At 44.2% G+C, this 17,409-nt stretch overlaps 1 protein-coding gene across 6 annotated transcripts in view; it reads left to right on the top strand.

Moving 5' to 3' along the window:
- fyco1a (FYVE and coiled-coil domain autophagy adaptor 1a) overlaps positions 1-17,409 on the top strand; it is a 197,237-nt gene that overhangs the window by 155,873 nt on the left and 23,955 nt on the right. For all 6 annotated transcript variants that reach the window (XR_005942626.1, XM_041184332.1, XM_041184336.1 and 3 more), the window contains 2 exons: positions 3,057-3,170; positions 6,404-6,614. Coding sequence is in view for 5 of the 6 variants with exons in the window: in XM_041184332.1 (XP_041040266.1) it covers positions 3,057-3,170; positions 6,404-6,614 (325 nt within the window). In the remaining variant the exon portion in view is untranslated. The remainder of the gene's footprint in view (positions 1-3,056; positions 3,171-6,403; positions 6,615-17,409) is intronic.

Here is a 17,409-nt window from a genome sequence, read left to right as displayed (position 1 = left end):
TGTCTTCTTTCTTAATCCAACTAAAAGCTGCACCCTGTTTTTTTTTTTCATTTTTAAAGGCCCAGGGATTTAAATAACTTAAGATCATGACACTTAAACAAACCTTATCTGCTCTTCAAGAGTAATTATGAGTCCTCCATAAATTTGTGACTCCTACAGTTGGGGTTAAGGCCCTAGGAACAGGAAAAATTGAGTCTGTTTGATCTCAGCACTAATTTCAAATGGCCCTGCTGAGTTTGGGTTTCTCACCTGGGTGATTCACACCCCATCCCCCTCCCCTTGCTGGCAAAAATGGATTTGTTGGAAATGGATTTGCTGAAAACCTCCACATCTGGGACCTGCACACCATTTTTAAAGGTCTTCAGAGTCAGCCTGACTCCGCAAAAATCAAGGCCCCCCTTTCCCCCCCATCCCCACTCCGCCAACACTATTTATAGGACCAACATTCAGGTGAGGTGCTCTTGACTTCCTTCTGCTGTAGATAAGTTTGTGGAAGTACTTTGGAGTGTTTTTGTTAGGTGCATCCATACAGGGAGGCCAGAGGAAATATCACTTGTCCACAAAAGGTATGAAGGCTGTAGATGCAGTGCCTCTGGGTTTGCAACAGGACAGGCAAATGCAGCAGTGTCTGCTGAATGGGGAGTTCTGCACAGAGGAGGAGGAGGGTTCACCACAGAAGTCTTTAGCCACTAGACTTTTCAAGAAGCACTTCTACTACCTCAACCTCACCCAGGAGCAATGCCAGAGGTGCCTCAGATTCAACAAAGAAGTGGTCAGAGAACTGTGCTGCCTCCTTCAGGTCCTGCAGTTTCACACCAGGGTAATGAAGGAGCTGTCAGCAGCCATCTGTCACTTTAAACTTCTACTTAACTAGGTCATTCCAGGCAGGGGTAAACAGCGTTGCAAGCTTCTCACAGTACACCATCCATCACTACATCCAGGAGGTGATGGAGCCCTATATATTAGGAAAGGCAATTTCATTATTTACAGAGGTAGGCAGGATGAACAGGCATGTGAATTTGCCACAGTAGCGAGATTCCAAATGGTGCAGGGAGCCATCAGCTACAGGCACAAGGCTGTACAGGCCCCCTTCTCAACAGGAAGAGATACAGGAAACATAAGGGCTACTACGCCATTAATGTGCAGTTGCTGTGCGATCATGCTCAAACCACTATGTTGATGAATGCCTACTTTCCTGGCAGCAGTCATAATGCCTTCATCCTGAGGTAATTTGCCTTTCCTCCCATTTTAATGCCACCAAGAAGATCCAGCATGTGGTTTCTTGAAGGGATACTCTCACTATATGATCACGAATTGCAACTCCAGTGACCAAAAACGGGATTGTTTGGCTCTTTCATTTTTATTATTTCTGCCCAAGCCCTGTTTCCCCACCCTTGCACACCTCAATTTGTACCAAACCCTTTTTATTGTCCTATTTATCTTTTCTGCTACTGACTTGCACTCAGTTCAGGTCACATACAGTCCTTCCCAGTTGTACAGTTCTATCTTTCCCAAATACTGGGGGTGTCAGTTTCCCATAAAATAGAACCCCTCGCTCCTACACCAATTCTTAGGTCATATATTTACTTTCCTGATCTGTTTGTCACTATGCAAATTTGCACTTGGCACAAATAATAATCCTGAAATTATTAGCCTGTGGTCCTGCTTTTTAATTTAGTTCTGAGTTCATAGAAAGGAACAGGAAGCAGGTCTTGCTATGTCTTTAGTCCAAACATGGACCACAGCAACTAGTTCTTCAACTTCCTTTTCCAGGCTTCTTTCCTACCTCTTCCCGAATAAGAGGGGCATTATAGCATGCAGTGTCTTATTAGTGTTATCCTTGAGTTAATTGTGTGTTACTAATTACCTGCTGGATATTGCATGAATTTTTTGTTCACTGTCATGACCACTGACCTTTCCACCTCCACACACAACTGCTTACTGTCCTAGACATGGCTAATTTACATGCAGGGGTATGCAGGGCCCTTGCAAATTATGGGATTGGGAGCTACCCCAGTTATTGTGGGCTGCTGGTGAAACACATTTTTTTCTCCATGTAAATGTTGCCTGAGCTACTGAGTTTTTCTAATTTATCCAAGAATGACAGCATAGGTGCCACACAGCTGCAATAAAGCACAAACACCAGAGGGCAGGACTGTGCCAAGTTAAACTGCTGACACTCATACACTGGAACAACAACTCTTATTTATAATATAATAAAACTTCCCAAGGAACTTCATAGGGACATTATAAAACAAAATATGACAACAAACCACATAGAAAGGGGTAAAATTTGAAAACCAGGATGAGAATTTTAAAATCAAGAGGTCGCTTGACCGGGAGCCAAAATAGGCCAGCGAAAATAGGGGTGATTGATGAGTGAACAGGAGTAGGTGCAAGTTAGGACATGGGCAACAGAGTTTTTGATGACCTCAAGTTTACAGAGGGTAGAATGTTGGGGGGCCAGCAAGGAGTGCATTAGAATAGTCAAGTCCACTGGTAGCAAAAGCATGAATGAGAGTTTCAGCAGCAGGTGGGCTGAGGCAGGGACAAGCCAGATGATGTTATAGAGGTTGAAATAGGCAATCTCTGTTAAGGTACAAATATGTGATTGGAAGCTAATGACATCAATGTTACAGAGTCTGGTTTCGTCTCTGAAAGTTGCCAGAGAAAGGAATAGAGTTGGTAGCTAGGGAATGGCGTTTGGAGTGGGGACCGAGATCAATGGCTTCAGTCTCCCAAAATTTAATTGAGGAGCCAAACATATGAAGGCAATATGAGACCTGAATAACTGAATACTAAAGCTTAGGATATGATAACTTATGTGAATGTGGAGACAGAAACAAAGTTCTACTTTTCTTGATATTTGCATTCAGTATATGGTACAGCACTTCTTTTTGATTCAGATACTATGCAGATAGATATTGAAATAAGGTACACAGCAGTCAGTACCCTGTCAGCTGTAAATAATAGTCTTTTCAGCTCTGTAAATGATGCTGATTTATGTTCACATGACAAGATATTGCACATCCAATGACACAAATTTTCTTTTTCAGAAGTTCCACGTGTGATAATGCGTCAATAGATGTATCAGGAGTTCCACCTGAAGATGGATCTACACAACCTATGCAAGATGCAGAGATTAATTTGTTGAAGTGTGGAGAACTTACGTAAGTATCATACAAATGTCTTGAAGTTAGATTAGAACAAAGAAATGTACAGGCCCAGATTTACACTTCATCCGTCCCTGTCTCTGAAAAATATCATATTCCATGGTACCTTTCATACTCCTCTATCAATTTTTTCTCCAGGCCTTTAGCCATTCTCATTTGAATGTGCTAATATAATTAGTACCTCTGCTTCTGATAGTATTCTACTCCTTCCAATCATCAGCCTCTGGAATAAGTCTAAATGGTATTTTCATTTTCCTCTTCTATTTTTGAAGTTATGTCCTCTTGTTTACCTCCACACTAAGAAAACCAACCTTTAACTGTCACATCCTCTCTAAAACAATCCCCTTTAAAACCTTTCCTTCTTCACCAACCTATGCCCCTCCACCCCCGCAATGACCCATTATAGCCCCTATGCCCTTCTACGCACCCACATAATCCTTTATAACCACTACGCCAACCTAGTGCCAACTCATGCTAACCCATGACCCCCGCCCCACCTACTAGCCTTTGTCCTTACACCCTCCATGCCAACTCACCCAGTAGCCACCATGGGCAGACCTCAGGAACCATTCTGAGATGAAATAAAATAAAGCTCTAGTTGCCTATTGATGACATCACTGTTTTTAAAAAAATCATTGATAAAAATCCATTCACTATATTTAAATTCCTTCAAGTACTTAATTCCTTATGAAAATAAATATTTGTGTTCATAGCCCCTCATCAAAGACTTGATAACCACTTGGAGATGTCAATCAGACTGTGAACTTACAGGCCCCTTACTGTGATAATAATACGTTGTGGAGTTAGTCATGCAGCACTAATTCTATGATGAAAGCCCTCAAGCTTCTGTCAACAGACAGCTGGTGAAATTGCAAGTAGTCACAGCAGTCTGTGTGATTCAGATGTCTTGACCGCTCGATAGCGCCAACGAGTTTATCCAATTTTTATGCACATTCATATCTAATTCTAACAATCTTAATTGGTACCTTCCATCTCCCAAAGGGTATTTACCTCTCCCAAAAGGCACCTTACCTCTCCAAAAGTGGTCCCTGGACCTATTCAAAAGGATCCCTACCTCTCCAAAAGCATACCCTACATCTCCAAATGACTCCAGATGGCAACTTTAGACCTTTTGCTCAAATGTCTAAAGCCCACGAGTCGCGTTTTGCACACCCCACTAACGGAAATTGCATCTGTTTCAAGGCACCTACACTTTTAAATGTGCTGCTGCCACTGAACCACAGATGTGCAGACTACGACCTGCCCCTATTCCCCTCCTGCTGAAAATGGTGGGTGCCAGATTCAGGAGAGGGACTTCAGGAATCGGGGTTTCGACGCCATTTTGGCTAAGTCGGAGACCCCTTCAGTATCTGCGAAAATCCAGCGCTATGTAATCACACCCTTCTGCCACAGGCGGTGAAGTAGCACATCAATTTTTGCAGGTGCCAGCTCTTCAGAGTAAACTGTGGAGAAATATCAATGCTCCAACCAACTCTGTCTCACTGCCTTCTACATTGTTATTTACTTTGCTGTTAACTGGAAATAGTATTAAATCCAAGGGCAGAACTTTACAGTTAGCATGCAGGGTGGGCCTGATACACCGGAAAGTAAGATGACGCATGATGATGTCGAGTGTGCGTCCCAACATCATTGAGCTGTCTCGCGATATTTCATTTGGCAGCCGTGCGCTGGAGTCAGCTGGGCGCCCGCCAATAATTGAAGGCCTATTAAGGCCATTAATGAACTAATTAATTTCAAATTTACGCTGCCCGTTCAACCTAACAGTTGGCAGGCAGGCGAAAAGGCCAAGTGGGATGAGGTTTCCTAAAGCTATTACAATTAAAATAAAACCTTTCTTTGAAAAATGAAAACATGTCCCATCTCATGTGACATGGTCACATGAGGGGACATGCTTTATTAAATTTTTACTGTATTTAGTTATTTTTAACAATTGCTTCAATCCCCCTGAGGCAGCTCCGTGCATGAAAGGTTGCTGGACCCGAATCTCCCTCCTCCCCACCCACATAGATGGCGCTCACTGCTTACGTACTATGCTGGATGGGCCTTAATTGGCCCGTCCACATAAAATGGCGGTGTGGAGTCGATTGCAGGCAGCGGTCGGAATCCCAACCAGCCACTCCCACCGACCAATGAAAAATCCTAGCCTAAGAGTTACATAAAAATAAGGACAAGGTGAATGACTTTAAATCAGGAAATAATTTCAGTGCTTCATGACCCACTTACTCACTCAACAGCTAAGTTCGCTTTATTTAGAAACTGTGCTTGGATTTAAATCATTGTGCAGTACTAGTATTTTAAAGTTTTGCTGGCATGTATTTTTGGGACAAGTTAAGTAGAGTAATCAGTAGCAAATGTAAAACTCAATAACCCAAACCAAAATACATTTCCCCTCTCCAGTTTCTTCCTGGACCTCATCTGTTCAGATCAGAAATGTGAATAACTAAACAGTAATATGATTAGTCATTCAAATTGGAGATCAATGCGCTAACAAATGGAGTCTGAACATTGGCATTGCTGCCAGATTTCCTCCTATCCACAATGTTCTCTTAAAGTTTAAAAAAAAAGAAACACCACTTAATTCTGTTAAATTTAACAAGCACTGAGTAATAGAGCTTACACTGATTGCTGAGTGGGTAATTTCTGTTCACTTTGAATGCTTCTGCTGCCTGCATGCTAACTTGCATCAAGTCCCAGTCACCTATCATCCTTGTGCACGCTGACCTATATTGGCTTACAGCCTGACCTCGCCTCCATTTTAAAATTCTCATCCTTGTTTTCAAATCCAACCGCCATGCGCTCTCTCCCCCACCCCCCCCACCTCACCCACACACACACACACCCCTGTCTTACCTCTGTAACATCTCCAACCCTCCAAGTTCACTTCACTCCTCCAATTCTGGCCTGTATTGTATTCCAGACTTTAATCGCTCCACCATTGCTAGCCTTGCGTGCAGCAATCTAGGCCTTAATCACTTAAATTTTCTCCCTAAGTTTCTCTGTGCCTCTACCTCTCTCTTTTTTGATGCTCTGTAAAACTTTGATCAAACTTTTGGTCAACTGTCCTGGTAACTCTTTATATGGTTTAATGCCAAATATTGTTTGATAACACTCTTGAGAAACACCTTGGGACGTTTTACTGCATTGAAGGTGCTATATATTTGCTAGTTGTTCTTGTTGGCAGGGCAAACATACTTGTTTTTCCCTTTTAGGCTCAAGATACCCCTCAAGATGGATGAGATTAGACAGTTTGGAGATAACAATAGAGAGCTTTTTGTTAAGTCCAGTTGCTACAGTCTGATCCTTATTGTTGTTGAAGAGTGTGGTTTGACCATTAGCTGGATCTTTTCTTCTGATCCAAAGAGCATCTCATTTAGCGTTGTTTATCAAGAATCTGAAGAAACGCCATATGAACAGTGCAAGGTAAGAGGAATTGCACCTTAATATAGGATTGTTGCTTATACTGTTACTACGTGCCAAATTTAACAGATATTTCTAAGATTTATATCAAAACAGAACTAAAGTTAAAATGATCAGTGTGAACAACACAAAATTATAGTTTCATATTTCTAATTTTATGTCATAATTATTCTCAAAACTTACATTTTTTTCTCATTTTGTATTGTATATTTATCCTGTACGATTAAAAATCTTGGGGGTAGAATGCCAATGGAGTTCTTGCCATCTCCCGCAGTAACTTCAGCAGAAGATGGGTGGAAATCCCAGAGAAATGGCTTAACTGCCTGATTATGATGTTATTCTTATTGCTGAACTTATGACAAGAGGTCAGAAAATACCTACAGAAGTTCCAATCACTTGTGCCTAACCTATTATACCTCTCAAAGGTTTCATACCTCAAAGACATCCTGCATTCATTCAGGAACCACTAGTAATCATCTAGATCAGCTGAAACATCCAAGCTAATTTGAACTGATCAAAGCTTGTTCCATTTGTTATACAAATGGGAACTGATGTTGATTTTTAGCCAGTAAGAAGCACAGAACCGAGCAAATTGGTTATTCCTTTTGTCAAAGTTACCATTCACAAAGCAGCAAGTACTGCAAAACTGGCCAGACAGGTCACCCAAAACAAATTTAGGTGTTTTTCAGCAGTTTTCTGAATCACCACATATATTCATATCGAGTGGATTTATGATGTTTAAAATCTGTGTACACTCCCAATCTGCATGGTGAATTCCTGATATTTGATTTTTGTACACTTTTGTCAGCTTTTTCCAATTGTAAATTCCGATTTAATTTATTATATTTGTATCAACATTTATAATAGATTTTTGCCTATGTAAATTCATCACCCTATGAGTGAATTCAGTCCACCAAGTTCCCACAGACCACTCAAAATTCTTTCAGAAAAAAAATTGTCACATTTTCTTCTCAGTAACTAAAATTTCTAATATCCAAAAAAATGCTTAACCAAGGCAACAAATTCCATATTTCACAGTAACTTAAATAAATGTCTTTTGAATTGCCATATATTTTTAATGTCTTTGTTTAAGTTTTACCTGAAGACCTTAGTCTCTCCCAAAAGCTGATTTCAAACTTAATATTTAACTTGCTATTTTTTAATTATGATGCAGTGAGCTGAATTTGGATTATGTAATCAAAGCATATATAGTATCTTAATCTCCTAGACGCATCAGTACAGTTAAGTCAACAGTGCTGATGGAATTTTTTTATGAAGTTTCTGGCACTTTCTGCTCAAATGTTTTTCAATATTATTTGAAGAAAAGCTACTGGACAACTTTTGAAATCTTTACTCAGGTAAAATTTAATTTCAGTTTTTTTAGCAGGGAAGATATGTGGAATTTTTGAATCATAAAGAGGATATTTTTGACTGCGTGACACTGTAAAATGGGCAATATCAGTTATGCATATCCCAATACTCGCAAGCCCCAGCTTCCCCTCTTGTGATACAGATCAACGTTACCTTCATTCTACCAAACCCCAGCTCTGTCAAACTGCTACCAAATAACTGGACAGCCTCAAGTGCAAAAAAATCACATTCTTTCTCCCCAGTACTGCGAATTGCTGGATATTTCCCTCCAGCATCTTGAATACCATTGTGCAATATTTTCTGAGCCTTAAAATGGTAAGAGACAAAAATTAAAAACTACGTGTGGTGGAATATATACATCAAATAGAAAGGCCACTCATTTACGAGTTCTCACATAATAAATTTAATTCCCAAAGCAGTATTAAAAATCTCCAGTGATCTAGGAATTAGATCGCAATGCGCCAGATTTTCAGACACTCGACATGCACCTTAGTTTTCAATAAGACAGCAGAAAGCAAGCACTCATTTCAAGCCAGAAGTGCAGACCCCCACCCTGATCTTGTATTAGGCTTCTCCTAGGTGTCAGGAGCATATGCCAGAACGATTTAATATAATGAATAATGCATTCAAAGTAGGGTCATGCGGTGTTATAGAAACCTTCACTGATATTGAGCTGTTCCAATGTCTGACCCTCCACATGCTAAACCTGTCCAGCAACTTGTGGCACTAACAGCCGGGGAAGGATCCATCCCCAGCACTATTTGAAGGCATGTAGTATTTACAAGTTAATTGTAAGTTTGTCATATAGGCTGCTAGTTAAGTTCTCAGCAATTTTTGGTATTTTTTCTGAATTTGGAAAATCGATTGGCTGCTGAGATGATTTTTGTTGGAAATGCAATGTTCTCAACTGCCTTATAAAAAATTTGACGGCAGTCATGGATGACCTTCTCAGCCTCCTATTTCAAGTTGTAGGTGATCTTCTACAAGAAATAGGGAAGTATATTAGTGACTGCCTGTTGTTTTAGAGAATGTACTTGTCATGGTTAAATGTGCACTGGTGTGCAGTGTGAAAATATGAGGTATGGGAAAGTGTGGATTCAGGTACAAAGAGAAGGAGGCAGAGTAAAGTCTTTTGCAATGAAAGGAAAGGGAAAGGAGGCAACATCTTTCCACTGGGGATAGAGTTGTTGCTTGGAGGACTTCTGCCCACTGGGGAGTTGGGAGGTGTGGCTGGGTGGTGAGAGCAGAGGGAGAAGATGATTCCTCCTCTTGTTCATTTCATGAGGGCCTGCAAGGTAGCACCAGAGAGACTTGGTGACCACCTCATTCTAATGTGCTGCCTGGATCAACACTTCCAAGCGCACATAGAGGGCACAATTAAATTCCTGGGCCAGTGTAATATATTAATATAGACAAAAATATTAATATATTATTTAATCTCCAGTGGTATTGCATGTAGGGAGTCAAGATCAAGTGTAGTCACTAAGTCATGTATTTGAGGGCAGGGATAATTGGATGAGGGTTGTCTATAGTTATGATGGAAATCACTGATTGAAAATTTAGCAAGTTGCAATTGAATGATCCAGGCAGTGATGGCACTGTAGTACCTCCATTGGAGAGAGGGTGTCACTATAAAATGACAAGCTTACATAGGCAGTTTGCAACAGCAATGTGAACACAAATGACATCCCATGTGATTGTGACAAAGATAAACTATACTTCTTCATACTTCTCGACTGCAGATTTTGACACGGTTCACCATACCATCCTTCTCCAGTGCTTTGCCTCTGTCACCAGGCAGGGTGGGACTGCTGTCACCTGGTTCCATTGTTATCTGTCTAATTGTAGCTAGGTCACCTACTTTGGTTTCTCTTTCTCCTCCTGTATCATTACCTCTGGTGTCCCTCAAAGATCTATCCTTGGCCTCCCCCTATTCCTCATCCACATTCTTTCCCTTGGTGACATCATGGAAAACACAGTATTGATATTCACATGTACGCTGACAGCAGCCAGCTGTACCTCACCACTACCTTCCTTGACTCGTCTGCTGTTTCTAAATTATCAGAATACTTATTCAGCATTCAGTACTGCATGAGCAGAAATTTCCTCCAATTAAGTATTGGGAAGACTAAGGCCGTTGTCTTTAGTCCCCACTACAAACTCTGTTCCCTCATTACCAACTCTATCTTCTCTCCTTGCCAACTGAACCAGACTGCTTGCAACCATGGTGTCATATATGACCCTGAGCTGAGCTGCGTCATCATTAAGTCCACTTATTTCCACCTCAGTAACATTGTTCACCTCTGTCCCTGCCTCGGCTCATCTGCTGCTCGAAACCCTTATCTATGCCTTTGTTAACTGCAGACTTGACTATTCCAATGCCCTAATCTCTGGAATTCCTTCCCTAAACTCTGCCTTCTACTTCTCTTACCTCCCTTAATTCACTCCTTAAAACCTACCTCTGATCAAGCTTTCGGGCATTTGCCCCAATATCTCCTGGGTAGAACTTTTAGCTAGGCGTGTGAGTGTGCGCCTGACCAGCTTGAGCATAAAATAGCACGTGATGACATTGGGCGAGCACCCCGACGTCATCCCATGCTTGTGCAATAGTTCGGTTGGAAGTGCGCCCATCGACAGTTAAGAGGGCAATGAAGCCCATTAAAGTTCCAATTGACTCCGATTTTTCATGGTCCGTCCAACCTTACAGTTGGTGGATGGGCGAATCTACCAGGCGGTCTTTGCATTTTTGATGAAACCTCATCCAAGGGCAGGATGTTCTGGTGACTGTGATGTGTGGACATTTGTTTCTCGATTTAAAAACCTTTATTGATTGTTTTTAAATACTTCAGCTCCCTGAGGCAGCTCTCTGCCTTCCGGGAGCTTTCATTCCGCGCTCGCCCGTGCCTGCGCTTACATCAGCGCCTGCCTTCCAACTGCCCCCACCCTGGCAGCGCTGAGCATTTCAGCATGCGTTTCACGTTGGCTGGCCATTAGTTGGTCGGCAGTCCGCTTCCCAGCCGCTCCCGAGCCTGCCGATTGCCCAACTAAAATTCCTGTCCCTTATGTTGTAACGCACCTTTGAGGTGCCTTGGGATGCTTCATTACATAGAAGGCACTATATAAATGCAAGTTGTTGGTATGAAGAACATGGGGACAGAAGGGAGAAAAGAAGGCTGATGGAAAGACAGACAAAAATATAATGAGAACAAAGAGAGGGAAAGGGCAGGACAGAGTAGGAGAGCCTAAGAATGGAAGGGGATTGAGAGGAAGGGATCAAAAGAACAAGGAGATGCAGAGATGGGGTTAAGAAAAAAATCCGGAGGTGGGAATAGCGAGTAAAGTGATTGATGCCGGGGCCCTTCGGGCTGCTTTCTTCTTGCCTCCCTCCCCCAACTCAACATGTGCACGAGCTGCTCTCGCTCCCTCCTTTAAAAAAACCACACAAGTTGTGAATTTCCCTCCTTTCCAGGGGTGGTTACTCTCTGAGGAATACTACTCTATACCCACGCTCCATAGCAAATAAGGGTCCCAGAAGAAATTGCAATTGTTTGGTGGTCGATTCACATTGGCAGGCAGTATTCTCATTCCACTACTAAAAGGATAATTCAGCTCTTGGTGTGATTGCCTAGTATTATAATAAATACAGAAGAAAATTGCATTTTCTAAAAAATTCACTAAATTAAAAATAAGTTTACCTATTGCACAGGTTTGCCTCACCTCTGCAGTTTCCTAGCACTAGCAGTCTTCCTGATAGATCTCAGATTATGAGCTAGATGAGTTGTTTTAGCTTCTGTGTAAGCTCAGTGCCTCTGAATACTTTCTTAGGGCGGAACTTTCCATTCCCGCCAGCAGCGGGCGTCATAGAGAGCGGAACGGGAAAATGTGGAGAATGGCTAAAAGTCAGTTTCCTGCCAGTATAAAAATAGATTGCAATTTTCTGCTCCAGACTTTCATGGCAGGTCAGACAGCCCACCCCAGCATGTCAAGGAACCGGATTTGCATTCATTTGAATATCATGAATACTCATTAAAAATCAGCTCGCCAGAATCACGCCCCCACTCCAGATCAAAAGGCTATTTAGACCAGTGTGACACACACACACCTTAAACCAGCTTATATTTCAACTTTCTTGGACTCGAACTCAAGTTCTGTCGAAGGGTCATGAGGACTCGAAATGTCAACTCTTTTCTTCTCCGCCGATGCTGCCAGACCTGCTGAGTTTTTCCAGGTAATTCTGTTTTTGTTTTGGATATAAGTGATGTGCACCTGGGGAGCAACACTTCACCCATGACCTTGTGTATACAGAGTTCATCTACCTTTCACTGTACTGTGTTCATGGCTGCTCCGACTCCATGCAGAAGCTGTGCAGGCAAAACCCAACGAGAATTCGAGGGAGCGGAGTGGGGACAGAGCCAAGGCTTACCATGTGAGACCAAAGGGAACATGGGGAGTTGAAGGACAAAGGCATTACTGGGGGTACTGAGACAAGACAGAGGCAAGGGAAGGAGCTGGAGGGCAAAGGCTTAACTGGGATGGGGGGAGCTGGGACAAGACAGAGGCAAGGGAAGGGCCTGGAAGGCAGAAGCTTGATGGGGAGGGAGGGAGGCGGGACGGCAGTGGCAATGGAGCCTGGGAGAAGAATGCACAAAGACATGTGACTGGGAGGTGATGGGGGGTGAAATTTGTCAGGGCCAGAAAGCACAGACAGTCCTAGGCAATAGAGCAATGGATCGTCGGGGCCAGAAAGCATTATCAGTTCTGTGGATCTGTGCCACAATTAGAGGACTGTCCTTGGCACACCTCTGCTGGTCCCAGTCCAAGGAAGGGAAGGACCTGTCAGTCCTGTATCAGTCGCGCCCAGCATGGTGCACTGGGTGTGGCCAGTCTCGCTCACACATCGATCTAGGAGAGGTTGATGCCTTGATATTGAGCTGCCGATAGCACAGTCACACTCAGGGGAGGCATCTGCAGCCAGTAGATAGGGAACAGATAGTGTAGGGTGGGAGCACGCGATGGTTTCATGGGAAGGGGTGGGGTGGGTTTCTCGGTAAGTCACAATACAATGGGCCTCAAAACAGGGAGGGGTCAGGACTACATGCGGTATCAGGACATCAACATCAAATAGTTCAATGGGGGGGACAGGGATATTAACTACAATGAATATGGGATCAAGGCTTAGAGGGGGAGGGAGGAAAGTGATTGGAGGGATGGAAATCTGCACACGATGCTTCTCCAGTACAGTGGGAGGGACTTTGGTCACGGCGGGAGTGCTGGAAGCTGGTCTGATGGTAAAACCTCAGCACCACCATTTTTCAAGCTGATCCAATAAAGCAGTTGAAAAGCGAAGTATGAAAAAAAGTACCAGCAGAGGGCTCTCAGGGCTTGAGGAAGGAGTCACCACTGCACTTATGGGCTGATTGAAGGGGTACCCTCCTCATTTTCGCTTTTGTAAATGGAGAGGAAGGCACAGCTGAGACATGGTAGGAGCAGTCTAATGCCAATTTACGGGATGTGGCACCTAGCTCATTTTGTGCATCCTTGTGAGAGTATAAACACAACTGGGACCATTTTAGGATTGGATACTGAGGGGCGACCTGATCGAGGTGTACAAGATTATGAGAGGCATGGACAGGGTGGATAGGGAGCAGCTGTTCCCCTTAGTTGAAGGATCAGTCACAAGGGGACATAAGTTCAAGGTGAGGGGCAGGAGGTTTAGGGGGGATGTGAGGAAAAACTTTTTTACCCAGAGGGTGGTGACGGTCTGGAATGTGCTGCTTGGGAGGGTGGTGGAGGCAGGTTGCCTCACATACTTTAAAAAGTACCTGGATGAGCACTTGACACGTCATAATATTCAAGGCTATGGGCCAAGTGCTGGTAAATGGGATTAAGTAGGTAGGTCAGGTGTTTCTCACGTGTCGGTGCAGACTCGATGGGCCGAAGGGCCTCTTCTGCACTGTGATTCTGATTCTGTTATTCTGTATTGGTACTTCACTCTGATCCCTTTTGAGGCCTCCACATTTCCATTCCAACAGTCTGGCATATGCACACGGAAATCAGTCATACCGATGCCATTGTAAGTAGCACATGACCATGCTGATTGACCGGCTGAGAACTGGCAGAGAGTTAATGTCATGAGAGGCTATCCGGACTTTTGGCCCCAGCGCAGCATCCTCCCATGTCCACGTCAGTCATCTGGGGCCTTTACGCACAACTCCTATGTTGCACAGTTTTAACCATCTAGCAGGAATCGTCAGGCTCAACATGTGTCAGCAAGATCCATTACTCTAAATCATGAAGATGGGAAGGTGGGGACTAATATTGGGGTGATGTTCACATGGACATGAAATAATGCAGCAGGCAGACAGGCGCGCGTAAGAGCTCTGAATTTTAGTTCATATGTATGGCATACTCAAGTCTTATGGAAAGCGCATGGAGGCCAATGAAAGATGTACCAACTCCATGCGCGTCATCATTCAGTCCTCTAAGATCCACATTGAGCACACTTCAAAGCAGAAGCACCAGGAGACTAAAGCAGCTCCAGGTTCTAAACTCATGAGGAAATAGTATATGAACCTCTGAAGCAGGTCTCAGAGATGCCTTGCCCAACCACCAAGTGTCAAGTTCTTAGAGGCAGAGGCTTTACTCATGTCAACATTGCACAGAGAATGGTTAGGCACCGTAATGAAATGGTGCGAGACACCATAGACTGAGGCACACGATGGGACATCTATGAGAAGGGCTCATCTGTTACATTTTACTGACCACAGAGCATATCATCAGATAGTAGAGGCATACGCTACATGAGAAGTGGAATGAATCAAAATCTATTTACATTTGTGAAATCAAAATACAGATTGTGGTCACCCATGCTACCACTGTGCTCTTAGTATTTCTTAGCTTTTCTCACCCTACCACTACATCTTGGTACATCCCTGACATCTGCAGCAAAGGTGGAGGCAGCCTGCTGACTGTTATGTTCTGTTGTCTGTGATGAACCTGGCAGGTGTCCTCTGGAGGCCCGGAGCCTGGAGGTCCCTGGCCTGCTTTAAGTCTCCTGCTGTGAGGCAGGTGCACCCCTTGTGGCAGTTGATGGGGTCACAGGCAGAGGGGATTGAGAGCGGCTAGATATTCAGAGTCACCCGAGTGGCTGGTCCTGGGGTGTACAGCTGATGGTCCTCCTCCCTATGGGTGCCCAAGGGCCTCTCCCTGACTCCTTGAAGAGAAGGGGCACCTGGAGTGAGATCAACGCCCCATCCCCCTCTTGCCTAGCCACTGATGGATCTCTCCAATGCCCAGAGTGGTGGAATGCAGGTCTTGGTGCATATCAGGCACAATGTTCTGAACCAAGGTCTCCATGGCTGTTGCCATCCTACCAGTGTTGACCTCGGTGCACTGGCTTGTTGACACAGTGACATCAGGTTAAACGTGGTCGGCTCCTCCATCGTCCATTGCAATCTGGAGACAGCACTGGCAACCCTGCCTGATGTTCCTGTGTTTGTCTTTGCAGCTCCAATATCTGTGTGAGAGCCAAGTCCAGAGGCTCATCATCTGACTCAGACTTTACAGGAGCCTGGCCACCAGCAGTCGTCCAAGTAGTAGTGACTTTGGATGTCCATGCCTCCGCCTGCTGCGGACTCGAATCTGTTCTGTGCTCACCATATTGTGACCCGAGCATGCTCTACAACCATGTTCCAGTGAGCTGTGTGTCTCTGCACTGGCGGAGAGTGCGGGTGAACGCTGTGACTACATCTGGTGTGTTGTCAGGGTTCTCATCAGAGGTGGTGTGAGGGCTGGGGCTGATGGGCTGGCTGCCAGTGGGTCTCTTCCTATTCCTGCTGGTGCCTGTACAAAGAAGAGGTGATAATGAGTGATTGGCTGCATAATCATCAACATTGAAAAACACTCCGTTTTGTCGGTTGACCAATGAGCTGGTGATAGATCCTCACTGTCCCTCAGTGCAGGCTCAGTCCCAGTCCTCGCTGGCCAGCTCTGCTGCCCATTCTTCATAGAAGGTGAGGGGCCTGAGCTTAGGCATGCCCCCCACCCCTCCCCCGGAGGCGAGCATTTCCTGCATAAAGATAAATGGATAGGCTGTGAACAGGACGGATGCCTAGGCAGGTGATAAGGTTGCCTGCCTTCTTTGGCTGTTGAGTGGACCTGTGTAAGGGTTGTGAACATGAACTGCACAGGATGTGAAAAGAGATGAAGATGTCAGAGTGTGTGTGAGAGAGTCAGTGGTGATGTCTCCTGTGCTGGTGGTGTGTGAGATCCCTGTGGACTGTAACTCTGCGAATGGCTAATGAGCTTGTGAGAGTGTGAGTTAAGAGTGAGGAGAAAGTTGATTTATCCTGACAGAGTAGATGAGATTATTAATCCTCTTCCTGCACTGGATGGCGGCCCTCCTCAGAGGAGCATTGGCACTGACCGCACTGGCGATCTGCTCCCAAGCTGGCTTGGTGAAGTTGGTGGACCTTCTCCTGCATCACGGAGGTAAAGGATCTCCCAGTGTGCCTCCACAGCATCGAGCATTGCCATTGAACTTGGGGATAGTAGACCTCTTACTTCTTGGGGCCATCACTTGTGACGATCAGTCCCAGGCTGCAGAGAGTGAATGATGTGTGCGGAAAGATGATCCGATAAGGTCTTGGTGGGCTGGACCCCCTGTCACGAGATACAATGTGCTTCATGTCTATGCATATATAATAAGCTGAAAAGTGGACAATCTGGAGTGGAAACCCGCCATGCCATCTGGCGGGAAATGTGCCAGTTTTCATGCCCACCACCACACTTAAGTCTCTGGAGTGAAAAATTCCGCTCTTAGTCTCTATGCATGCATTGGCCATTATATCACCTCCATTTTGTACATGCATCACCAGATCACCAACATTCTTAGTTTATGGAGTCTGTGGTCAGGATTTTATGCTCTATCCCATTTTACTCAGTGCTAAGGCTATCAATGGACATCAAGAAGGATTTGTTGATATGGCTAGATAAAGAAGGATGGGAAGAGGCTACTATGGAGCTTAAAGACTAGCATGAACCTGTTGGGCTGAATGGCTTGGTGTTTGTGCTGTAAAAACATGCATTTCTATGTATTTTGCTTCAGCTCTCCACAATGTGAGCATTAGATCTTTCTGCTTTGACAACCCGAGCGTTTAGCTGTTTTGTTTTTCTTTATGGTGAAAACGCCCCAGGATTTGAGAATCTTGACATGACAGAGTGAGATCTGAGTGGCCAGCTCCTCTTGCAAGGCAACCTCTTTGATGTGGAATACAGAACAGTTTGCCTTAGCCATGCACAGAGTGATATTTCTCCTTGAAAACAGAGGCCCTGATAATTACTCAGAGCCAAGAAGGTGCAGGAGGAGGGATGAGGGTCTTTAGATGGAAAGAGGGAAGTATGTGCTTCCCACATGCCCTGACGAATT

This window comes from Carcharodon carcharias, chromosome 3 (assembly GCF_017639515.1).
Source record: "Carcharodon carcharias isolate sCarCar2 chromosome 3, sCarCar2.pri, whole genome shotgun sequence".
NCBI classification, from domain to species: Eukaryota; Metazoa; Chordata; class Chondrichthyes; order Lamniformes; family Lamnidae; genus Carcharodon; species Carcharodon carcharias.
This window is presented reverse-complemented; position numbering and strand designations above follow the sequence as displayed.